The 25,928-nt window shown below is 40.0% G+C and overlaps 1 protein-coding gene across 2 annotated transcripts; it reads right to left on the bottom strand.

Moving 5' to 3' along the window:
- Positions 1 to 24,539, bottom strand: LOC139566265 (integrin alpha-4-like). 2 transcript variants are annotated; one of them, XM_071387323.1, is made up of 28 exons: positions 24,256 to 24,539; positions 23,998 to 24,113; positions 22,707 to 22,810; positions 22,328 to 22,457; positions 22,041 to 22,108; positions 21,799 to 21,925; positions 21,438 to 21,523; positions 20,660 to 20,722; positions 18,515 to 18,652; positions 18,163 to 18,271; positions 17,845 to 17,939; positions 17,259 to 17,349; positions 17,001 to 17,046; positions 16,670 to 16,824; positions 16,210 to 16,370; positions 15,017 to 15,169; positions 14,025 to 14,101; positions 13,430 to 13,580; positions 13,052 to 13,150; positions 12,142 to 12,218; positions 11,733 to 11,822; positions 11,536 to 11,617; positions 11,247 to 11,354; positions 4,841 to 5,176; positions 4,514 to 4,639; positions 4,329 to 4,424; positions 1,884 to 2,003; positions 1 to 1,505 (listed from the first exon to the last, which is right to left on the bottom strand). In XM_071387323.1, the coding sequence occupies exons 1-28, from the start codon at positions 24,429 to 24,431 to the stop codon at positions 1,425 to 1,427; spliced, it is 3,261 nt and encodes a 1,086-aa protein (XP_071243424.1). In that variant the 5' UTR covers positions 24,432 to 24,539; the 3' UTR covers positions 1 to 1,424. The 2 variants fall into 2 exon arrangements, with proteins under 2 accessions (XP_071243424.1, XP_071243425.1); XM_071387324.1 differs by lacking the exons at positions 1 to 1,505; positions 1,884 to 2,003; positions 4,329 to 4,424 and having other exon boundaries at positions 4,520 to 4,699.
- Positions 24,540 to 25,928: the final 1,389 nt, after the last annotated feature.

Raw genomic sequence — 25,928 nt, 5'->3', positions numbered from 1 at the left:
TACTTGTCAAATCAAATCAAATTTTATTTGTCACATACACATGGTTAGCAGATGTTAATGCGAGTGTAGGGAAAAGCTTTTGCTTCTAGTTCCGACCATGCAGTAATATCTAACAAGTAATCTAACCTAACAATTCCACAACAACTACCTTATACACACAAGTGTAAAGGAATGAATAGGAATATGTACATAAAAATATATGCATGAGTGATGGCCAAACGGCATAGGCAAGATGCAGTAGATGGTATAGAGTACAGTATATACATATGAGATGAGTAATGTAGGGTATGTAAACATTATATAAAGTGCCATTGTTAGTGATACATTTATTACATCAATTTTATTATTAAAGTGGCTAGAGTTGAGTCAGTATGTTGGCAGCAGCCACTCAATGTTAGTGATGGCTGTTTAATGGTGCTCCGTGGGATGCTCAAAGTTTCTGATATTTGTTTATAACCCAACCCTGATCTGTACTTCTCCACAAATGTGTCCCTGACCTGTTTGGCGAGCTCCTTGGTATTCATAGTGCCGCTTGCTTTGTGGTGTTGCAGACTCTGGGGCCTTTCAGAACAGGTGTACATGTACTGAGATCATGTGACACTTAGATTGCACACAGGTGGACTTTATTTTACTAATTATGTGACTTCTGAAGGTAATTGGTTGCACCAGATCTTATTTAGGGGCTTCATGGCAAAGTGGGTGAATACATACGGTATGCATGCACCAATTTTCCATTAAAAAAATAAAAAAAAAGTCATTTTTAAAATTTCACTTCACCAATCTGGACTATTTTGTGTATGTCCATTGCATGAAATCCAGATAAAAATCAATTTAAATTACAGGATGTAATGTAACAAAATAGGAACAACGCCAAGGGGGTGAATACTTTTGCAAGACACTGTACCGTGGGTCAATCAATCCTCAGTCACTGATTAAAGGGGAAGTTCAATATTATAAAACTTAAAGGTCACAAACAGTCAAAATCATGTTTTTCATCAGATTGGATGACATTTGGATGAAACCAGATCATAGTACGATGACAAAAGAATGAAAAGTGACTGTTGCTGGTACATCGATAACGTTTGACCATACGGTTACTGGCTTCCTCGAAAAGCTAAGGCTTTGTGAGAGACCACATAAAGCCGGTAATTTTAATACACCAATGGTAATATCTTATACTCTTACCTAATTTAAATAAGTACTGCCTTGTAGCCATCATTGCAGAAGGCGTGTTCGCAGAAGGGTGTGGTTTACATAGCTAGCTAGCTAGTTAGTCTACTGGTGCCAAAATGTGACTGCAGGGTGTCAGCAAATCTAATTAATTTTAGATGATTAGACTACTTTCAGATTGAGGAACCATCTAACATTATGTTGTACTGAATTTCCCCTTTAACTATGATATTGTGTCATATATTTGATATGAATCAATGTCCGTCCTCAGTAGTCCCAGCTGTGCCTTCGTATATTCTCCATCTTTCCTCCAAATCCCTCTTAAAGAAGCCGCTCTGTGAACAAAGTCCTTGATTTAGTACACAATTAAAACAGACATGCACAGGTCTAATTGTTAGCAATAAACAATTGTTGAATGTTACTTTGTTAAAATATACTGATATAAAAAAAAAAAAACATTTATGTTGTATGGTCTTAAAGGCTGTAGATGAAAAGCAGCAGTCGCTTAGTCTAACATAATACACATTCACAAGATGCTTAACAATTACATAAAGAACAGTAAGACCCAGAAGATGAACCAGTAAGAACCAGGAAATGTACCAGTAAGAATCAGTAATTAACAAGTAAGAAGTAATAAATTAACCAGTAAGAACCAGGAAATTAATCAGTAAGAACCAGGAAATCAACTCGTTTTTAAGAACTATAAAATGTACCGTCCACAAGCAGATGACCAGCAAGGCAAGGATGAGGAGGCCTAGTAAGAGACTGGCCACGATGATGGACAGCTCAATGACTGGTTTCAGTTTGTGGCTATGATGGGCCTCCAGGACAACCTGGAGAACATAGATCCAAATATGTAAGTGATAAACAATGCCGTATTCGTGCCTATTTTAAGTAGAAATGTAATTTAAATGTACAGTGCCTTGCAAAAGTATTCACCCCTTGGCTATTTTCCTATTTTTTTGCATTACAACCTGTAATCTAAATACATTTTTATTTGGATTTCATGTAATGGACATACACAAAATAGTCCAAATTGGTTAAGTGAAATTTCAAAAAATTCTAAACAATTTAAATTGGAAAAGTGGTGCGTGCATATGTATTCACCCCCTTTGCTATGAAGCCCTAAATAAGATCTGGTGCAACCAATTACCTTCAGAAGACACATAATTCGTTTTTAAAAAGTCCACCTGTGTGCAATCTTAGTGTCACATGATCTGTCATATGATCTCAGTATATATACACCTGTCCTGAAAGGCCCTAGAGTCTGCACACCATGAAGCAAGGGGCACCACCTAGCAAGCGGCACTATGAAGAACAAGGGGCTCTCCAAACAGGTCAGGGACAAAGTTTTGAAGAAGTTCAGATCAGGGTTGGGTAATAAAATAATATATGAAACTTTGATCATCCCAAGGAGCATCATTAAATCCATTATTAAAAAATGGAAAGAATATGGCACCACAACAAACCTGCCAAGAGAGTGACGCCCACCAAAACTCACAGACCAGGCAAGGAGGGCATTAATCAGAGAGGCAACAAAGAGGCCAAAGATAACCCTGAAGGAGCTGCAAAGCTCCACAGCGGAGATTGGAGTATCTGCCCATAGGACCACATTAAGCTGTACACTCCACAGAGCTGGGCTTTACGGAAGAGTGGCCAGAAAAGAAGAAGCAAACATGTCTGGTGTTTGCCAAAAGGCATGTGGGAGACTCCCCAAACATATGGAAGAAGGTAGTCTGGTCAGATGACACTAAAATTGAGCTTTTTGGCCATCAAGGAAAACGCTATGTCTGGCACAAACCCAACACCTCTCATCACCCCGAGAATACCATCCCCACAGTGAAGCATGGTGGTGGCAGCATCATCCTGTGGGGATGTTTTTCATCGGCAGGGACTGGGAAATTGGTCAGAATTGAAGGAATGATGGATGGCGCTAAATACAGGGAAATTCTTGAGGGAAACCTGTTTCAGTCTTCCAGAGATTTGAGACTGGGACGGAGGTTCACCTTCCAGCAGGACAATGACCCTAAGCATAGTGCTAAAGCAACACTCAAGTGGTTTAAGGGGAAACATTTAAATGTTTTTGGAATGGCCTAGTCAAAGCCCAGACCTCAATCCAATTGAGAATCTGTGGTATGACTTAAAGATTGCTCTACGCCAGCGGAACCCATCCTTCTTGAAGGAGCTGGAGCAGTTTTGCCTTGAAGAATGGGCAAAAATACCAGTGGCTAGATGTGCCAAGCTTATAGAGACATACCCCAAGAGACTTGCAGCTGTAACTTCTGCAAAAGGTGTTTCTACAAAGTATTGACTTGGGGGGGAGAGGGGTGAATAGTTATGCACTCTCAGGTTTTTTGTCATATTTCTTGTTTGTTTCACAATAAAAAATATTTGCATCTCCAGTGGTAGACATGTTGTGTAAATCAAATGGTACAACCCCCCAAAAAATCTATTTTCATTCCAGGGTGTAAGGCAACAAAATAGGAACAATGCAAAGGGGGTGAATACTTTCGCAATCCACTGTATATTGAATTAAAAGACTGTTATATTCAATAATGTGCCCTTTAATATAGACCACATGGAGAGTTCAATGAATCAGATTTTGTTAATATGAGGAAAGACTTGCTAAAGTGGCTAAATTAATTATTCTGACATGTCCCTCTGAGCACCCTCTGTGACTTCCAGGCAGATTGTAACACAATTAACCCCAACATTTCTCCAAATTGTCACCATCATTGTAAAGCCTTAGTTATTTTGTTGCTTTAACAAAGTTATTTCTGAAGATTATCATTATTAATTTAGTGTGATTAATGATACATTTTAAGGTAAAAAAAATATCAACCTGTCCCTCATTTTAACCTCTTGAAGTCTCTTTTTTTTTACCAAGTTACACATTTCAAAAGGCACCAAATTGGTAGAACGTCCAAAATACCTTGAAGATAACAGGCTAATGTATGTACAGTATTGTACTGTAGCAACCCTAGCCTAGCGAAGATTACGATCTCTTGCAAGTGGGTTTACCCTATTGGAGCAGTGGTTAGCAAGTTTGCCTATGGTCTGGGAGACCTGGGTTTGACACCCACAAGGAACATTTCACAGTTGCCATTCACTCATTAGAGTTGGGGATTCTCATGAATATTAAAAAGTGTTTGACTTACCACTGTGATGGGGTCTTCTTTTAAGAACCAAATAAATGGGTCCTTCTTGGGTGATATGACAGCAGTGGTCTCTAACAGCATGACACTATGTCTTCCCTTGGAGAGAGAACACAGGGAAATGTCACCACAATACTTATTAATTTATTAAAAACCTATACAATTAGTATACACTGCACAGTCCTCACCGGTGAGATGTCTAAAACTCCCGAATTCATTTCGACCTCCATTTCAATGGTGACATCTTTCCCAATGTCCATGTCTCCAAGCTCACACACCGCGTACAGACACAGAGCATCCTCTTTCATACAATACTGGACAAAAAGACAATGTCCTTACAATTGTTCATAGTTTTGCTCATCAATGGCCCAGTTCTGATTTGAAACATGTACACAGTTAAATCCACATTTGTCACATTGGCATGAAAACATGTTTTCAACATACTGTAAGTTTGAGTTTCAGCGTTCTGGTCACAAAGTGGCTTCCAAGCAAAGCATTGTAACAAACGTACTTACCATGTGTCTTCTACTTCTTTTCGAGAAGAAGTAGGAGAAAATTTCATTCAAGGGATTGGAGTCAGGCAGATCACACTCATTCTCAAGAACACTGGTCCAGTTTCTCACATTGGCCATATAGGATGTACTAGTCCAATTGGTGTCAGTGGTACTGGAAGTATTAGTCCAATAAGGGTGAGTGGTGCTGGACCAATTCGTCCAATAGCTGTCAGTGGTAGTTGTCACATTTAACAAAACACTGTCAACAGTACTGGCTCTCTGGCTTCCATACATGTTGCCATGTGTACTGCTGGTCCCATCAGTGGAGTTTCGAACGTAACACCACCCAGAAGATGACTGTATGTGAGAGACAAAGTAATGTGAACACCAGGATAAGTCAATTCTAAACATAAGAGACATGGATCATGTTCATTAGGATAAAGCAGGGGTCTTTAACCTTTCTTGCCCAGGGACCCCCACCTAGGCAAATCATCAACATAAGGACCCCCATAAATCTGTTAGCAAACAAAAATCCTCACATCTTTTCTTATCATCAGGTGAATGATACTGGCAAGGAGAAGTAATCAACATTTAAATATGAATTGATTTAGTAGACAGTTTTTCATTATTATGACCTCCCTACACAGTGCCGAGCAGAATTAGGCAACTGCCTATGGTGGCAGATTGACTAGGGTGGCATTTTCTGAGTTGAACTGGCCAAAACGCACCTACAACAACACATAAAACATCACAAAATTCTGCCCCCAAAATATTTCTCAACCACTGGCATATGGGCTTTTTAGGCGAGCGCTGATGCCAGCCTGTGATAAGCCGTGCCCACTGTACTAAGGAGGGGCTTGCGAAAGAGGATTGCGAAAGTATTTACCCACTTGGCATTATTCCTATTTTGTTGCCTTATTTTGTTGCCCTTGTCATTTGGGTTGTATCATTTGATTTACACAACATCCATACCACTTTGAAAATGCAAAATATTTGATATTGTGACGCAAACAAGGAATAAGACAAAAAAAAAAACGAAAACTTGAGCATGCATAACTATTCACCCCCCCCCAAAGACACTTTTGCAGAAATTACAGCTGCAAGTCTCTTGGGGTATGTTTCTATAAGCTTGGCACATCTAGCCACTGGGATTTTTGCCCATTCTTCAAGGCAAAACTGCTCCAGCTCCTTCAAGAAGGATGGGTTCCGCTGGTGTAGAGCAATCTTTAAGTCATACCACAGATTCTCAATTGGATTGAGGTCTGGGCTTTGACTAGGCCATTCCAAAACATTTAAATGTTTCCCCTTAAACCACTCGAGTGTTGCTTTAGCAGTATACTTAGGGTTATTGTCCTGCTGGAAGGTGAACCTCCGCCCCAGTCTCAAATCTCTAGAAGAATTTCCCTGTATTTAGCGCCATCCATCATTCCTTCAAATCTGACCAGTTTCCCAGTCCCTGCCGGTGAAAAACATCCCCACAGCATGATGCTGCCACCACCATGCATCACTGTGGGGATGCTGTTCTTGGGTTGATGAGACGTGTTGGGTTTGCGCCAGACATTGCATTTTCCTTGATGTCCAAAAAGCTCAATTTTAGTCTCATCTGACCAGACTACCTTCTTCCATATATTTGGGGAGTCTCCCACATGCCTTTTGGCAAGCACCAGACATGTTTGCTTATTTTTATCTTTAAGCAATGGCTTTTATCTGGCCACTCTTCTGTAAAGCCCAGCTCTGTGTAGTGTACGGTTTAAAGTGGTGCTATGGACAGATACTCCAATCACCGCTGTGAAGCGTTGCAGTTTCTTCAGGGTTATCTTTGGTCTTTTTGTTGCCTCTCTGATTAATGCTCTCCTTGCCTGGTCTGTGAGTTTTGGTGAGCAGCCCTCTCTTGGCAGGTATGTTGTGATGCCATATTCTTTCAATATTTTAATAATGGATTTAATGGTGCTCCGTGGGATGTTCAAAGTTCCAGATATTTTTTTTATAACCCAACCCTGATCTGTACTTCTCCACAAATTTGTCCCTGACCTGTTTGGAGAGCTCCTTGGTCTTCATGGTGCCGCTTGCTAGGTGGTGCCCCTTGCTTAGTTGTGTTGCAGACTCAGAGGCCTTTCAGAACAGGTGTATATATACTGAAATCATGTGACACTAAGATTGCACACAGGTGGACTAATTATGTGACTTCTGAAAGTAATTGGTTGCACCAGATCTTATTTAGGGGCTTCATAGCAAAGGGGTGAATACATATGCACACACCACTTTTCCGTTTTGCATTTTTTTGAATTTCTTGAAAAAAGTATTTTTTTTCATTTCACTTTACCAATTTGGACTATTTTGTGTATGTCCATGACATGAAATCCAAATAAAAATGTATTTAGATGACAGGTTGTAATGTAACAAAATAGGAAAAACTACAAGGGGGATGAATACTTTTGCGAGGCACTGTGCAATACCCTCCAAACCGATCCATGCATCTTCAAAGTGGTAGGCATGTTGTGTAAATGAAATGATACATCCCCCAAAATCCATTTTAATTCCAGGTTGTAAGGCAACAAAATAGGAAACATGCCAAGGGAGTGAATACTTTCGCAAACCACTGTAACTGACATGTAACATTAGCTAATGTTTCATCCCCTCTCCACTGAGGTGAATGAATTAGGTACGCTAGCTAGTAGCTATCACAGCCCGGTCAGCTCTAGCTATCTGTCAGATAGCGATATGAGGTGCCTATTTTTAATAACAGCTGTTGTTTGTATGGAAATGTTTTGTAGCCTTTGGTCTGGTCAAAAGTGTGCCAACGTTAGCTGTAACTTTTGCCTCAATCACACTAGACCAGATTCAAACGTTGAAACCATCATATTGTGACATTTCTTCAGTGCAATGTGAGTTTTTATTAGTCAGTATGGCAAAGTAATGTTATTGATCTGTCAGTTTCCCTAGCTAATTCCCTACTTTACACTGATAAAGTAATAAACAGCTCTAACGTTTCAGGCTTCACTGTCATGGTGCACAGTTGAGGTCTGCGCCAGACCGATTTCTTTATCCTGCTCCTTTCTGCACCTGCAGCTTCTCATACCACACCCTGCTCGCACCAGCTGGCTTTCTGTCTGACTCCCACCCGCTACCGCAAGGACTGGCCCCAAACCCAACTGCAGTCCAGTAATGTTATTTTAGGCTTATGTGACACAGCTCACTTGCCAGCCATGGTCCCGGCAATATGAAATGTGCAAAAATAACATTACCTGAGATTCTCTTATAGCCTAATATGAGGGCCATCTTTATTACTGGGCTAGATCAGCCAATATGCTAGATGTAGTTTGAAAAGAGCAAAGTTGGAGAGACTTTCACTTTCTCTTGAGATATTTTTATAGCCTACCTTTTAGGAGTGGGAAGATTTTCAGATGGAGAAATATGGGTGATCAATATTAAGGAATTTCTGGGCAATGTAGTAAACTATAGCCTAATCATAAGCCTATTTAGGAAGTACATTTCCTTGGAAAGATAACTGCCCCGTGCTTCTCTGAAAAGTGTGTGGCCTTTTCTGTAGCCCACAGGCTGGATTTAAAATGTATGACAATGTCATGAGATGGAAACTTTTCACATCATGCAGGTTTTTTCCTGAAATAGCCTAACCTAAATAGCGCCCAATCTACAAAAAAATGCTCTGACATGTTAACAAACAACTTATCCTAAAAACAGGACAGGTCAAAGTAAAATGGACAATATGGAATGGAGAATCAGGCTACTCACAACTACTGTTCAGGAGTTTCATCCCTTAGTCGAAAATGCCATGATCAGTGGTTTCAAGTTTGTATCCGTCAATGTTTTACGAACTGATCACATTGCAAATAGGCTCTGGATAACTCCTCCTGATAAAGTTGGGTAGTTGATATTCAGAGCTTAAATAGCCAAATTGATTAGTTACAAGAATCAGGACTAACAAAGCCAATGCAATGGCCTGTTTTACAAATGGTTGGCATACCACATGGATCGGCGTTCATAAAATTCCATTGTGCTATGACATGGAAGGCTTCACCCCAATAAGCATGGACCAACGCCGACGTCTTTTGGACATCTTTTTTTGTCCAGACTGGCCGTCTCTTTTCAGTGTGTTTTACAAACGGTAAGCCTACCACATAGATGGGCATTCCTAAAATTACATTTCAGGCAACACTGTAGGCTATACCCCAGTATGCACGGACCGATGCTGAGTTCAAAGTCCACGGATATTGGTTTTTGGTCCAGTCTAGACCAAATCTGAACCAATCATAGACTTCTATGTTTGGTTTAGATTTTTTCCGGTCTGGACCAGCCTTGATTTGGCCTATACATAAATGTCTATGAATGAGGTATTCTCAACTTTCCTTCAAAACTGAAAATTTACCTGATTTCAACTTCTGGGGAAAAAAAGCATTTTCACCTTTCATTCAGAACTTAAATTGAACATCTGGAAAATATGTATTGTAGATGTATTTTCAATGTCATTTGGTTTACTGGGACTATTCTAGTTTTTTTTTCTGTTACGGGGGGGGGGGTTAGGGGGTGCATAAGAGGCCCCAGGTTTGATATTCCTGGGATAAACAACAAAAAACGTTTAAAACCATTTTTCAACTGAAATTGAAAATGATGCCTTCGTGCCTGTGTGTTTCTTGTCAGACAAATCCAAGTAGTCCTTCCCTGTTTACGTTTGTTTTTCCTGTTTGGTGTCTTAAGCACCTATCCATCTGATAGGGAGCCTATCATACAAGTTCACTATTTACTGAAGTAATCCAATGCAAGGTTATTTATGTAAAAAGAAAACTAGGTTGGGTAGAAGTTATTATTTTACAGCATGATATAATGTTTGTATTATACTGTATCTGTTTGCTACTAATTTGGTTCGTATGAATGACAGACCATATGACGTCTCGGAGCTACAAGGGGGCAAAAGGGGGCTTAGCCCCCTCAGTTCAAACTTTATCCCCCTCAGTTTTAGTTTTATGTCCCAATATGAAAATAGCAAAAAAGTTTAAATGATTGTGACAGGTTGGTGCCCAAAAATCTGTATCTCTCAGCTGCACTGTGTCAGCACCATGGACAGGGCCCGCTGTTGTGTGTGTGTAGGCAGCCTGGTCTCATAGACTAGACGTAAAATAGTAAAAGTAAATCCATGGCATCCACAGCTAAATGCGAGAACTCATTTTCCACTTTTGACAAACGTGTTCAGTCAGAACAGAAGCAGCATGCTACACCCAAGGAAAGATCAACTAATCCATCTGGCATGTGAGGGGGATCTTACAAGAAGATTTCAGGGAGAATGGAATGATCGATTACTCAGGAAGATCCAAAGAGTTGCAACTCTTTTGAAAATGTAAGATTGAAACAATCCAGCTGGTTGTTTTTTTTAATCAAAATCTTTGAACCTGTCACTTCCTGGTCAAAAGCATATTTTTTTATGTTTATTGTGGTATAGTGTGATATAAGAGGAATTCAATATAATTCCAATGCAAGAACTCAATTGCTACATATTGGTATGTTTCATCGTAGAAATAGATAGGCTACATTCTATTATGGATTTCTTGGTAGCCTATTGATTGTCATTACTGTAAATGGAACTGTACGTATTGGACACATGTTTATGGTAGGCTGAAATTGCTTCATTGATTACATGGGTCGAATTTGATTCACAGAAGTGTATTGTGCCATATCACAACGTGTTGCTGAACTCGTGAGCGAACTGCATGCTTTTCCATGTTTGAAGCGAGCCTGTATAGGCCAATTTATTTGGCAAGACAGCTGTGCATGGCTGCATCATACTGTAGTAGTCTGTAGGCTATGTTTTGGTTATTTGGATCTCCATTCGAGCCTCAATATAGATTGTGTCATGCCTTTATCGATCAGAAATTTTGTTTACTAGGCCTACTTGGTACCTCTGTTTTATTCTGTTCGCATTCGTTCACATTCGCAGTTGTGTCTGTATTCTAAGCCAAACTGCTATTCAGTATTTTTGTTTGTATGCATGAATAACTAGGCTACTACCTTCAGCATTTAGTTTGCATTATTTTGGTAAGACAGCTGTGTGTATGGCTGCATTCACATAGGCTGTTTGCAATAGTGTAATTGCTCATCTAAATAGCATTGCTGTAGGGTCTGTCCATTGTGCTGATCCAGCGCAGCAGAGATATTCTACAGATTTGAAAAGCACTGAGTCTCTGCATTTAAACTTTATGTTTATCATGGTATAGCGTTATTATATAAACAGAATTCAATATAATTCCAATGCAAGAACCCCCAAAAATGTTGCCGCCTCGGCAATTTCAACTGACCCCTTAGTCACTTTATCCTGGCGCCAGGTCTGCCTTAATTAAATATGACTGTCTTCATCTGTGCAATTATGTTCTGATTCAGTGTTCTATAACATTAACTGAGAAACGCAAGCACATACCTGTATGTCCAAAATGTTGAGCAGTCTGTATGGATACGGTGCTAAAGCTTTGGGGATATCAATTTCCACTCTTGTGCCGTGCGATATGCTTGGACCAACATTGACAACCTGAGTGCGATATTAAAAGATAGATGTCTAGGTATGAACAATAATACCATAAAGCGCCGAAACTTTACATTAGAGCCCTAGCCAGAATTCATGACAATTCCATTTTTCTAACAATCCTGTTAACAAATGGAATTCTCACCTGGCTGTGCTGTTATTATAGAAACACATTTAACAACAATACCTTGAAAGTGTAGTTGAACCTCTCAGCGGAGCAGTGTGGCTCCTCAAAGTCCCCAAACACAAACTCTGTTCGGGATACAAAACTACAGCCACAGGGATATAGATAATTACAAATACATTGATAAATCAACATTTTATCAGTGTTTATAAAGTAGTATGCTAGAATATTCTACATAATAGAGTGATACCATGTCTTACCCGTGGATGTTTAGATTCACTCCATATCTCAATAGCAGAGTCAGATTAACAATATTGTCATGGAGAAGATCTTCATTTTCAAAATTCTCCCTGTATAGAGGGAGACATGTTCAGGTGTAATGTTTTAGGAGGGACTGATTTATTCAATATAAATTATATATATGTATACAATGAGTGTACAAAACATTAAGAACACCTGCTCTTTGCAACTCAATATTAGGAAGGTGTTATTTATGTTTTGTACACTCAGTGCACAGTAGATGTAAATAACACCAAAATAAGTAAATAACACCAAAAAAATTGTTTAAGATTCGAAACAGCCACCTTTGTTGATTTTTCACATTATCAAGTGGGAAAGCAAGTGAAAACAGGACAGTGTTAAAACATATAATGGACAGTAAATATTTACCGGGTTGCATTTATTATAATGTCCAGGTCACCAGGTTCACTGTCAGCACTGACATCCAGCAGAAAACTGATATTAACCTTAGAGGGCAAGATATAGAGACATAATATCATGAGAAATTCTAAATATGTCGCGTCAGATAATGACATTATTTCACAAAAATACATCAGGGTAGGCACAAAACAGAAGAAAATGTAGTGAAATGAGGAGATACTACTGCTAAATGAGGAGATACTGAAATGTTTTGTTCAGTATGCTCTTCTGAACACGACCCAGGACCACTTTTGATGACCCAAGAAGTGTATTATGATAATAAAATACAAGGGAATTAAAAGTAAATCGACTGAAAAACCTTGCAGAAGAGGCCTTAAGTCTTTTTGTACTTTCTGTGCAAGTACTTAAAGGCACAGTGCAGTCAAAAACATGATTATCCTTTTTTTTTATATAGATATTTCCACACTATGAGGTTGGAATAATACTGTGAAATTGTGAAAAATATGATAATGCCCTTTTAGTGTAAGAGCTGTTTGAAAAGGATGCATGACATTCAGGCTGTTTTGGTGGGATGGAGTTTTGTCCTGCCTGGTGATATCACCAATAAGAAAGAGAGTTTCAAACCTCTCACAGGGTAGGTCACAGGGTAGGATTAAAAGTAAAAAACATACATTTTCAAAACCTGCAACAAGTTTTTAGCTCAAGGGAGGAGATGTTCTTGCTCCCTACATCACCGCGAATGTCATTTTTGAAAATCACTGTTTTTAGAATGTTTAAACATTTGATGATGTCATCAGGTAGAACTTTTTAACTTTACATTGTTTCCCACAAAACGTCAAAATGCGCTGTTTTCACATATGTTAACACAGATAATGAAAGTGACGTTGAAAAGTGGTGGAGTTGCCCTTTAAGTATATACTTTGGCTAAGGCGTTGAAAAACAAATTTCCCACGCTGCAATCTAGCCCGACACTTGTCTTCTCTTCCTCTGCGATTTTACAGCTCACGTATTTCTCCTCCTGCAACCACATGTGCAACATTCGGTTAGACCCCATTCAGTTTGCAATATGCCCCATGTGCATGAGCCAAGAGCTCTCTGTATCAAAGGGATAGTTCAAAACACATCATCATCATCATTTTGCTCTGTGCTGAAAGGGATCTTAAAAACTTGACTGCTGACGTACACAATTTTAGGGTTCGTATCAATAGTGGACTAATGAACTAAATACTATGTTTGACAGTAGATAAAACATCTCTGGTAGGTGTAAGGTTGTGTTAGCAACTAGCAGAGCTCCTACAGCATCCAACACTTTGATGAAGTAGAGATTGCTGGGGTATCTCAGGTGAAGCATGGGGCGGAAGGCAGCGTCGCCAGCATTGGACAGTGTAACGTTCAGTAGAATGGTCTTCCCCTCCCCCAGGGCAAAGTATGGCATGTCTCTGTGTGTCCTGAGAAGGAGAAAGAGAGAAAGAGAGTTATAAAGAGAGATAAAAATAAATATCGTCAAAGTTGTTACAAGTAGACCTCAGAGTCCAGCTGTGGTTTTGTCTGAATGAGTAACAGTTACTAGCACATACAGTAAAGAGCAATCAAGACATGTAGAGGGTGACAAATCTCATGGCTCTGATCGAAGGATGCAAGGCAGAGATGAGAGAAGAGGAAAGGAGAGTGATACACACGCACACACCCACATATATAACATATATAATATAATATATAACCTACTACCATTTTCATGCACTCATTATCAATAGGTTGCCCCCATTTCCCTGTATTCACAGCATGAAATGACTTACAATCGTGCTCTTCAGATTTAATTCACAGAGTGAAATGAAACAAGTAAATTCAAGAGTAAAGATTAATATAGATGATCTGAGGGAGAAGGAGTTCACCTCGGTAACAGCAGCTGTGCAGACACTTGCAGATTGGTGGAACAGTTGGCCCAGGCACAGTACCTGGTGAATACAGTCTGTGGGAGGCTGTTACCTTTAGTGAGTTAATTAACTACTTCCTTTTCAGGTGCAAAGCACAATGCAAGAAACACTACTAAAAAATGCCGGAAATGTACATGTTAGAAATGTGTTGAAAATAAAATAATCACACAATTTTTGTGAGTGCCTTTTTAGTTCCTATATACATATATCAAATGTAACCTTTATTTAACTAGGCAAGTCAGTTAAGAACACATTCTTATTTACAATGACGGCCTACCGGGGAACAGTGGGTTAACTACCTTGTTCAGAGGTAGAACAACATATTTTTACCTTGTCAGCTCGGGGATTTGATCCAGCAACCGTTCGGTCACTGGCCCAACACTCTAACCACTAGGCTACCTGCCACCCTAATGTTCCACATACTATGGAACATGTAAGAATTTCCAATGGAATATGTTAATCTTGTGTGAAATTTCCGGTAGAGAAAGTTGAAAACCCACCCATATATGCTGTACCAGTGCCATATCATGTCCAACTAGGAACTATCAGGATACTAAATGATAATCCATGCATTAACTACATACTGCACTATACAATAATATAGCACACCACTGGATGGCCGTATTTGAATATTTTGAAAATGCATTCCTTCTCCCATCCTTTAAGTATAGTCCTTATCTAAATTGACCCATTGTCAAGTCTCGCTCTCCTTAGCTATTGTTTTAACCAGGACAACATTTTCCCAGGAAAACCCATTTCCCTTTCAAACCAATGGAGAAAACCACTCAATTTACCACGATCTTTGACAATGGGTCAATTGGGTGACAATCCTGCTTTCCCCTATCCAATCACGTGTTATCTTTGATTATTTCAAGGAAACAGAATAAAGGAATGGTGGATTTCAAAGTTTTTGAACAGGGCCCCAGTCTTTGATCTCCACCTCCACCTACCTTGTTGGTCAGCAAGTTGCTGTACTCCCCTCCCCTCTTGAGCATAGGCCTGAGAGGGGGAAAGCTCTTGGAGTTACCCCTCACCACATTGTGCTCTCCCAGCTCATACTGCAGCTCAAAGTGGATGGGGGTGAAGATGTCCCGAATGTCTCTCTGGAAAGGGGAGGAAGGGGAAGGAACAAGACTGTACTGTAGATATATTCACCACTACTTTCAGGTGGATTGCAGTTAAGTAATGGGTAAACTGCTTATTCTCTTTGGCATACTATGAGCAAAAATTTTTCTCATGTAAAAAATCACAGATGCCTAAAATACTATAAAACTAACTTGAAACATTTATTTAACATTGTAATAATGTGACATGCACGGATGCACACAATACAAATGTGAGTTACATTATTTGGAACTTGCATCATATAATATGCCTTCCCTTCTATTTGAAATTGTTCTGTTATTATTTGACACGTGCATACTACGGGTGAGAGTTCAATGCACATGGTTTCCCTGAGCTGGTTCATTTTTCAAATTTTGGTTTTCAAGAAGGAAGCTGTGGTATGTTCAAGACCTGGGTATCATGACTCCCCTGATGCACAGTGACCTCCAGAAGCCTCTTTTAGGAGAACCTGTTTTGGTCTCGTTTTGCATCAACCATTCAACATCCTTAACATACTATATGTTATACACCACATGTTGTCAACATCACCTACAATTCTACAGACACACCACACACATGTACACACATTCTGACGAGCAGATGTAGGCCTATTTCACCTTTTGAAAAATACTTTCGCACATACTTGATATCAATAGCTTGCTTCTACAAAATCACATCTACTGTAGTAGAACATCAATAGATAAAACAGGTTATATCTATTGCATCTTAGCCTATGCGCTCTGACATTGCTTATGTGTATATTCTTATTCCATTCCTTTACTTAGATTTGGGTGTACTAGGTATTTGTTTTGGAATTGTTAGATATTACCTGTTAGATATTGCTGCAATGTCGGAACTAGAAGCACAAGCATTTCGCTACACTCGCAATAACATCTGCTAACCATGTTTATGTGACCAACACAATTTGATTTGATTTGAGAGCCTCTCTGGGGCAGAGATTACCTGACTAACCCCTTTCCATCTAACACTGTCCCCCCCATTCCCTGCCCTTGTCCCCTCCATCCTCCAGTCCCCTCACCCTCAGAAAGGCCAGGTGGGTAACACAGGTCATGTGGCCATGCCTGGTCTGGATGCTGCCTGCTGTGGCATTTGATAACGCTGTGCCGTTGGTGGTGAAGAAGAATCTGGACTGGAGCCCCTCTATGTGCTTGACATCAGCCGTCAGGTTGTACAGTATTTCTGCATGTGGGACACAGATATGGGATAATCCTTTCAGAGCACCACTGATAGTTCAAGAACAGTTACATTACATAGATATGTGATATAAAATATTTTTACAATTGTTTTTAAGAAATGCTAAACAAACAATAAGCTACAAAACCAATAAACCACATTTGTATGACAGAGATAATCTAAATCAACAGAAAAAAGTGGCATGTGTGAACAACGTGGCACAGATTAGCTATGAAAAGGTTAAGGCTGCTGTGTGATGTGGTGTGGTGGGGTGTGTTAAGGTGGAGTGGGGTGTGGTGGCTCACCGATGAGCCCAGAGACACGTTGCGCTTGCAACTGGAAGCACACAGTAGTTTTGAGGCATACGGCAGGCTGGCCGTTCTCTGTACACAGGGCATGGGTGCGGTTCACAGTAGGAGGAAGAAGTATCATCGCCTCCACCACAACAACCGCCCGTGTCCTACCACCCAGAGACGGAAAAACACATAACACAAACACACATACGCACACACACGCGCGCACACAATGCATACACGCACACACACAAAATGAAAGGGAATCCAAAAAAAAAATGTATATTCTTCAGACTCTCAAGTTCAGATTGTTTAACTGTGTCTTCTGTCACTGTTACTGTACCTCAGAACAACAGCAGAGTCGGACAGAAAGGCTCCCACGGCCACATCTGTGGACAGATATTGGGAGAGGTAATGTTACCTTACTACCAGTTACACTAATCTCTAACAGTATATGAATATTAAATATTATTTAAAAAGTAAATTGGTTTGTTTGACAGAAGAAAAATGTAGGCTATATTAATATGAACGAATAGCTTAAAGAGAGATAGATAGAGGAAGGAAGGAAGGATGGGGTTGTTGGGGGATCAGAGTGTCTTACCTGGGTAACCGTTTTCATCAACATCAATGCCCCCAGACACAGACTGGCCAAACATCTTGAAAGCACTACCCAAAGCAGACCCAGCAATCCTCTGTTTATATGGGAAGAATGAATATCATATTCTTGTGAGTTGGAAAGATCTAAGCACCATTGTCATTGTTTCCTCCCTTATTCATTGTCTCGTCACCAATAGTGATGTACTCATACTGGATGTGTGATTGAACAAACCAACAAGCTTCACAGTTGTACTGTAACACACAAGCTGAGTAAAAAAAAAACGGTTTTAGGGAATTCAGTCAGAACTGATATTTCCAGCAGTTCAACTCCACTCTTAGAAAAAAAGCGTTATTCTGCTGTCCCCATACGGGAACCCTTTTTGGTTCCAGGTAGAACTATTTGGGATTCCATGTAGAACCCTCTGTGAAAAGAGGGTCCTTCAAAGGGTTCTACTGCGAGGACAGCCGATGGAACCTTTTTAGGTTCCAGATAGCACAGTTTTTTTAAAGAGTTTGGGGACAGACGCACGCACAGACACACATACACACGCATTCCCATGCACACACACTAACACCGTTTGGAGACATACTTGAGAAAAGTGTTGTTCAAGTCCCGTCTTCCTCCCATTGTAGATATAAATAGCACCATGTAGGTCATCCTCTTGTGGTGCCCCAACCGCAACATCTGCAAAGCAGTTAGGCAGTCTCTATTCATTTTAATCTATTCTCATATGTTGAGATTCTGTCACTGGCCAAACTAGCTTAATAATTTGACTTTTGTGTTTCACTCTGCAGCTGTGTTAATATGACTTCTATTTGGATTAATGAGAGGTACAATTTTCCATACTCATTGAAAACCATTTAATGGTTAATCCATTTTTGGACCCAAATTACATATATACATTTACCTGGATAGCCATCATCATCAATATCTCCAAGACTTGTGATACTTTCCCCAAACCGGGCTGCATATGAATCTCTCCCTGCTAATGTAAACTCCATCTCCTTCATGTTAGCCTGAGGAAGGGAAAAAAATAGATTTTTGGAAATTGACATTTCAACAGCATTGTGTCTAGATACCAATTAGAAATTGGAGGAAAACCGCAATCCTCCAACCAGGATTTCTGGAAAACCTGAGAATTTAGGGAAAGTTACCAGAATTTTTAAACCCTATTGCTGTGAGAAAGTACAAAGGGGTAAATTAGATCTACCAGCCCTCCACCATACAGTAACTTGTCTAGGGGATGACAATTTGCTCACCTGTCCCTGGTTCATGTAGATGTGCACACGGCCCTCCTCCCTCACGGCGCTGAACATTGGAGCTCCCACCAGCAGGTCAGACAGGCCATCAGTGTTCAGGTCCACCGCACACACAGTGGCCCCAAAATAGGAACCCAGCTGTGAAAAGGATGCAAAAGAAAGAAAACATATCTTTGGCCGGTTTCCAAGAAAGAGATGAAGCCTGTATTGGACTAAAAAGCATTTTCAATGAAGACTCTCTAATGAAAGTGCTTTTTAGTCCAGCACTAGACCTAATCTGTGTCTGGGAAACTGCACCCTTGTGCAACAAACCAAAAGACTTGAAGATATGAAGTCTTTAAAGCCTTATGGTTGGATAAGGTAACCCACTGGTAGTTCAATACTCTCTGCACGTCAGAGAGCATCCATTGGATAATGTCAGCGTTGTGATTGATGGCAAATATTCCCCTTCAGAAAATGATCAAACGCGTTGAGACGGACCATTTCAACAAAAACACAAGATCACCAAAATATAGACAAAACATCATCCAGCGTAGCCATAACATGACAAAACATAATCACCCTATGTACAGTTGAAGTCAGAGGTTTACATACACTTAGGTTGGAGTCATTAAAACTAGTTTTTCAACCACTCCACAAATTTCTTGTTAACAAACTATAGTTTTGGCAAGTCGGTTAGGACTTCTATCTACTTTGTGCATGACACAAGTAATTTTTCCAACAATTGTTTACAGACAGATTAGTTCACTTATAATTCACTGTAATACAATTCCAATGGGTCAGAAGTTCACATACACTAAGATGACTGTGCCTTTAAACAGCTTGGGAAATTCCATGATGTAATGGCTTTAGAAGCTTCTGATAGGATAATTAACATTACTTGGAGGTGTACCTGTGGATCTATTTCAAGGCGTACCTTAAACTCAGTGCCTATTTGCTTGACATCATGGGAAAATCAAAAGAAATCAGCCAAGACCTCAGAAGAAAAATTGTAGATAACCACAAGTCTGGTTCATCATTGGGAGCAATTTCCAAACGCCTGAAGGTGCCACGTTCATCTGTACAAACAATAGTACGCAAGTATAAACACCATGGGACCACGCAGCGGTCATACCGCTCAGGAAGGAGACGCCTTCTGTATCCTAGAGATGAACGTACTTTGGTGAAAACAATCCCAGAACAACAACAAAAGACCTTGTGAAGATGCTGGAGGAATCAGGTACAAAGGTATCTATATCCACAGTAAAACGAGTCCTATATCGACATAACCTCAAAGCCGATCAGCAAGGAATAAGCCACTGCTCCAAAACCGCCATAAAAAAGCCAGACTACGGTTTGCAAATGCACATGGGGACAAAGATGGTCTGGTCTGATGAAACAAAAATAGAACTGTTTGGAGGAAAAAGGGGGAGGATTGCAAGTCGAAGAGCACTATCTCAACCGTGACACAAGAGGGTGGCAGCATCATGTTGTGGGAGTTCTTTGCTGCAGGAGGGACTGGTGCACTTCACAAAATAGATGGCATCATGAGGTGGAAAATTATGTGTATATATTGAAGCAACATCTCAAGACATCAGTCAGGAAGTTAAAGCTTGGTCGCAAATGGGTCTTCCAAATGGACAATGACCCCAAGCATACTTCCAAAGTTGTGGCAAAATTGCATAAGGACAACAAAGTCAAGGTATTGGAGTGGCCATCACAACGCCCTGACCTCAATCCTATAGAACATTTGTGGACAGAACTGAAAAAGCGTGAGCGAGCAAGGAGGCCTACAAACCTGACTCAGTTACACAAGCTCTGTCAGGAGGATTGGGCCAAACTTATTGTGGGAAGCTTCTGGAAGGCTACCCGAAACGTTTGACCCAAATTAAACAATTTAATAGCAATGCTACAAAATACTAATTGAGTATATGTAAACGTCTGACCCAATGGGAATGTGATGAAAGAAATAAAAGCAGAAATAAATAATTCTGACATTTCACATTCATAAAATAAATTGGTGACCCTAACTGACCTAAGACAGGGCATTTTTCTTGGATTAAATGTCAGGAATTGTGAAAAACTGAGTTTAAATGTATTTGGCTAAGGTGTATGTACACTTCCGACTTCAACTGTAGACAAAACATGGTAATGACCCTCCCTCACCTTTTGACCTTTGACCTCAGAGATGATGCTCAGTGTCCTGGACTCTATGCTAAAGATGTAGGCCTGGGGAAGAGACGGAGAGGGACGGTCACTTACATTTGGAGACTGCACTGTCTGATGCTGAGGCATGAACTAATGTTTAAGAAAGGGATTGTTTTTTTGTCCATTCTTATAGCAATGGTTATGTGGCCCTACAGATCAGGGTTCAATAACTTTTGGCCAAAAGGCCCATTTATGATTTGTGAGGATGTCCTGTGGGAAAGTTCTTGAGAAAAAATAATTTGAATGATCAGACACTGAACTATAACAAAACACCCTCAGAAATCACATATTACCCTGTATGAAAACGATCATAAGACATCTGTCACTTCTCTGTTCCTTAATCACTGATCTGACATGACAAATTTAGAGAAGGATATGCAATAGAACAGGGCTGCCCAACCCTCTTCCTGGAGATCTAGTGTCCTGTAGGTTTTCAGTCCAACCCTAATTTAGCATATCTGATTCAGCTAGCTAGGGTCTTGTTGATCAGCTAATTAGTAGAATCAGGTGTGTTAAATTAGGGTTGGACTGAACCCACAGGACGCTAGATTTCCACAGAGGTGGGTTAGGCAGCCCTGCAATAGAACATTTGCTTACGCCGATAGGGTAATCTCTGGTCAGTGATTACTTCAAGGAAGGGCGGAAGGAAGGAAGAATGCATTTCAAGGACCTGAGTGTATCTCTGTTTTTCTGTAGATGACAATGGGTTGGAAAGGGATGCAGTGTTAACTCTTACTCTACCAGTCTGCCCATACTGGGGGGCTCCTCCCACTACCTCAGTGGAGTCTGGGTGCAGGAAGTGGCCAGCGCTGACTGAGTACCCTAAAACAAGAGAAAGACACTGCATCAGTTTCACTGCTTACATACATACACAATGGATTCTTCTAACCTGTCAGGAGATGAGTGTGATGTTCACGTGAAAGAAAAGAGCAGGGGAGTTTAGGGCTAGGACTAGGAGAGAGAGAGAGACGGAAAGGACAGTATGGTCACCCTACTGTACATGCATTGAATGTCAGTCACTTTGAGATGATAGAAAGCCAAGATATGAATATAACTAGTGTAAAGGTTATGTCAGTTCACTTCCCTAATTCACTTACCCAAATAACTTCCATAGAGGACAACGTTATCATCCAAGTAGGCAGAAGTGACCTGGCTGGATATGTTGTGGACAAAAACAGACCCAGTCCAATACAAGGTTCCAGGGGCTCCCATTACTACGAGGTCCTGTTAAGCAAAACAGTACACACCAATGTAACTAATCTCAATTTAACGTGCAATATTACAGTGAGCATTTGCAATAAGTTAGAATTCTCTGAGAGCAGACATATTTCAAGCATACCCCAATAAGGACATTTGAAATCCCTGCTTGACATGATGCATAGTCATTGCCAAACTGTTTTTGGTGATCTATTTAAAAACAAAGCAAATGTGTAAGGACAACAATGGTTGATACAAACTATTCATAGTGGAGGATAAAAAACACTAGAGATGGTATATCAACATTAAACAAGGCAATGCACAATTACTAAACCATGTTCTTTAATTAATTAATTAATCCATTCATTCATTCATACAGGAAGACAATATTCCTGGACAGTCATGTTGAGTGATGCAATATGGCCATACCTCTGTAACATGGAATCAAAGGACTTGATTGACTCAAGTCCGACTCCAATTTGTAGCACACGCCATGTGGCAACTTATTTAGATCTTCTTTTTTGGTGTAGAAGACATTTTTCCAACGATGTCCACAGGCCTGAAATGTAAAATTAAATACTCAAATTAACAAATAATGTTGGTTTATTAAATGTCAATACCGAGGTGTGTCTTTACTCAATGTAACACGTCTAGTCAAGACTGAAATGAACCCCAACAGACAGAGACAGAAACTGTGCAAAAGTTTAAATTGTACACATCATATAGGAATCTCTCTCTCTCTCGTTCTCTCTCTCTGTTTCTCTCTCTCTCACTCGAACACACACACACACACACACACTACACATACCATCACTAGTCCATCCTGCTGCCGCCTGGAGAGGCTCACTCCAAGCCACTGGTTTTCAACCTCCGCAGAACAGTGTCTGCCACAGGGCATGTCACTCATGACACCTACATGGAGAAATTAAACAACAACAGCAACATGTGTCATCAACCCAGAACAAGAATGAATTTATCAGGAAATCAACCACGCAACAAACTAGCTCCTGGCAACTGCAAATTAGGTATTTAGAGGGGAAACCCTGGGTATTTAAGTATCTGAAGACTGCTTCTAGTGCAGACTGGGTGTTACTAATAAATAATAAAGTATTCAATTTGCTTAGCCTTTTTATTACAGAAAAAATCTCAAAGCATGAAAAAAGACAAACAAACACAAACAAATGCTATTTAGTTAACAAATGTAGTTGATTACAATATGTTGGGCTACATCTCAGACTTAACTTTGATCGTGGTCTTAACGCCAAAAGATCCAAACCTCTTGACGAGGTCACTAGGTGTTGGGTTAAGGTCACTACATTAACCCTTCCTTCCAGAGATCAGGTCCCCATGCTCACGTGTACATGCCAATGGCCTCACGGGCGCAATCCCACTTCCGACACCAGTGTAGCAGATTTGGAGGTTAGCCCTGACCATGACTCAAACTCGGGTCCAGCAACTGTCAAGCCAACACCTTAACCTTTACGTCAAGACGTCCGAACATCTTGATGAGGCCGCTAGGTTTGTCACGGTTGCTACAATATTTTAGCAGAATCTATTATCCTCAATCTACATTGAAATGACTAAAACCAAATAAAAAATAGGGTAGAAATGTAAATGGACCTACATTTATATAGTTTATTCACTTTGTCCAGTTTACTAACAATCACCAAAACGAAAGCAAGACAATCAGGGAGCATTGAAAATAAAATTAAAAAGATGGATAGAGGACTATTTTTTGCAAGTTTTGAAAGCAAGGAAATATAACACATTTTTAGTGCGGCCCTCTGGACTCTAGTAAAGACCAAAAATGGCAAAATGAGTTTCACATCTCTGGTGCAAAAGGACACTGGTAGGGGGGGGGGACACTGAAGCTGTTAATATTGTGGAGATATTAGTACAACACCTACAGTAATAACCGCATAAAGTGGTTGACTGACAGAAGAAGATCCCAGGGTTCGAATCCCAATAAGGCTGTCCCTAAAATGTGAGATGAATGATGAAAAAGCTGTACTTAAGGTATCTAAAGATTGTTGATGCAGTAAATCAACAATAACATGGATTAAGTATGATGACAGTTAATAATTGATTAATATACTAACCGAGTTCAATCTGTTCACAGTCCTTCTTGTCTGTAATTTTGCACTTGTAGATTGCTCCAGGATTCCTGACAGTCTGGTTGAACTTTGAATTTGCAACTGGTGCGCCAACTATTACCCTATAACAGACAGAATTTGACAGTCATAAATGTGTAGAAGATAATGGGAAGATTAAAAACAATTTCAGACTAAAATAAACATTCCCTTCTGTTGCACACTCAATCATTTACATTTTCATCGCATTAACATTTCAACACGCACCATGTCTGTTGCTGATGCTTGTGAAGCAACACAGAATATCCAAAAAATGATCCATTCGGACCACTGAGTGGAATAGCGTGCGGTATGTCTAAATTGTACAAATCGGCATGAGGTAAGAGAAAGCAAAACAACATGTTTAGCCCTACGCTGTATAACCCTAGCCCGTATGTAGTCATTTTTTGATAAATGTAGCAGCGTTCCAAAGATCAAAAATGAAACGAATGTTATCTTGCTAAAACATCTGTGGGGGCTTTCGTCCCTTGCTGCTCCATCCTCGGATACACGGTAATAGTGCAGTATGAGGAGGATGCACTAAAAATGTAGTAGGCAGAAAGTTTGACAGAAAGTAAGGTGGAGTCATAACAACACAGAGGCCACCCTCACTTCCCCAATTTGGCACGCTGGAACATTAAAACAATAGCCTGTCAATGTGCTTCTATGATTAATTTTTAAGTCTCCATTAACCTGCACTGACACAATTGTAAAAAAAAAATATTCATGTTGTGACTTAGCCTGAAACAAGGCAACATTATGCTGTCATTGAAATAAGTATGTTTTGGTTGAGTACATGAGCTTGTTTGGAAGTGAGAAGGCAAATTCAAAATATGTGTTAGGAGTGTGTATCGGAGGCGAAGTCAGGTGCAGGAGAGCAGAGTGTAGTGAACAGGCGTTCTTTTATTCCGGTCAAAATGACAGCACAAAAATAACATAAAATGTGCCCAAAACACGGAACATAGACAAAAAGTAATGCGCGTAACAATATCCGCAATATCAAAATACACGTAACACAAACAAACCTACACAAAGACATGATGGGGAACAGAGGAATAAATACATATGAATTGATTGGGGAATGAAACCCAGGTGTGCAGGGAACAAGACAAAACAAATGGATACATGAAAAATGGAGCGCGATGGCTAGAAAGCAGGTGACTTAGACCGCCGAACGCCGCCAGAACAAGAAGAGGAGCCGACTTCGGCGGAAGTTGTGACAATATGGGAATTGTAATGTCTCTGTCTTTTCTCCCTGGAAGTGACTAAAATAATTGAGTGTTTGATGAACCAGCATCCTGTTTAATTGCTATTCATATGATTTTGATGACATCAGGATCAGGTATCTGGACAGGCCTATTCTCACATAAATCCTTATTTAAATCAGGTCAAAGGCAAAAACACAGAAATTGTCCAGAATACAGACTGGATCTTAACTTGTTCACTCTTTTGTCGCGAAGAGTTGTCCTTATATATATCCGGAAATTGAAATGAGCCTTGTGAATGACTGAAAATGAGCAGTTCTCTTTCTCTCTATGTGAGGGCAAGGCTTGCAAATAAAATCATATTCTCTCTCGCTCGCTCAAACGCTAGGCCTGAAATGCAGCCATACACACCAACAACTGTTGTTTTATATAGCTTAATAACACAAGATATACAGTATGTCATGCAATAAAATGCAAATTAATTACTTAAAAATCATACAATGTGATTTTCTGGATTTTTCTCTCACAGTTGAAGTGTACCTATGATAAAAATTACAGACCTCTACATGCTTTGCAAATAGGAAATCCTGCAAAATCGGCAGTGTGTCAAATACTTGTTCTGCCCGCTGTATATTGATCTTCACTAGGCTAAGGTTACAAATTAACTAGAAATTTAGTTAATTTGTGAACTGGGGT

The sequence above is a fragment of the Salvelinus alpinus genome, chromosome 38 (assembly GCF_045679555.1).
Source record: "Salvelinus alpinus chromosome 38, SLU_Salpinus.1, whole genome shotgun sequence".
In the NCBI taxonomy this organism is placed as follows: domain Eukaryota; kingdom Metazoa; phylum Chordata; class Actinopteri; order Salmoniformes; family Salmonidae; genus Salvelinus; species Salvelinus alpinus.
This window is presented reverse-complemented; position numbering and strand designations above follow the sequence as displayed.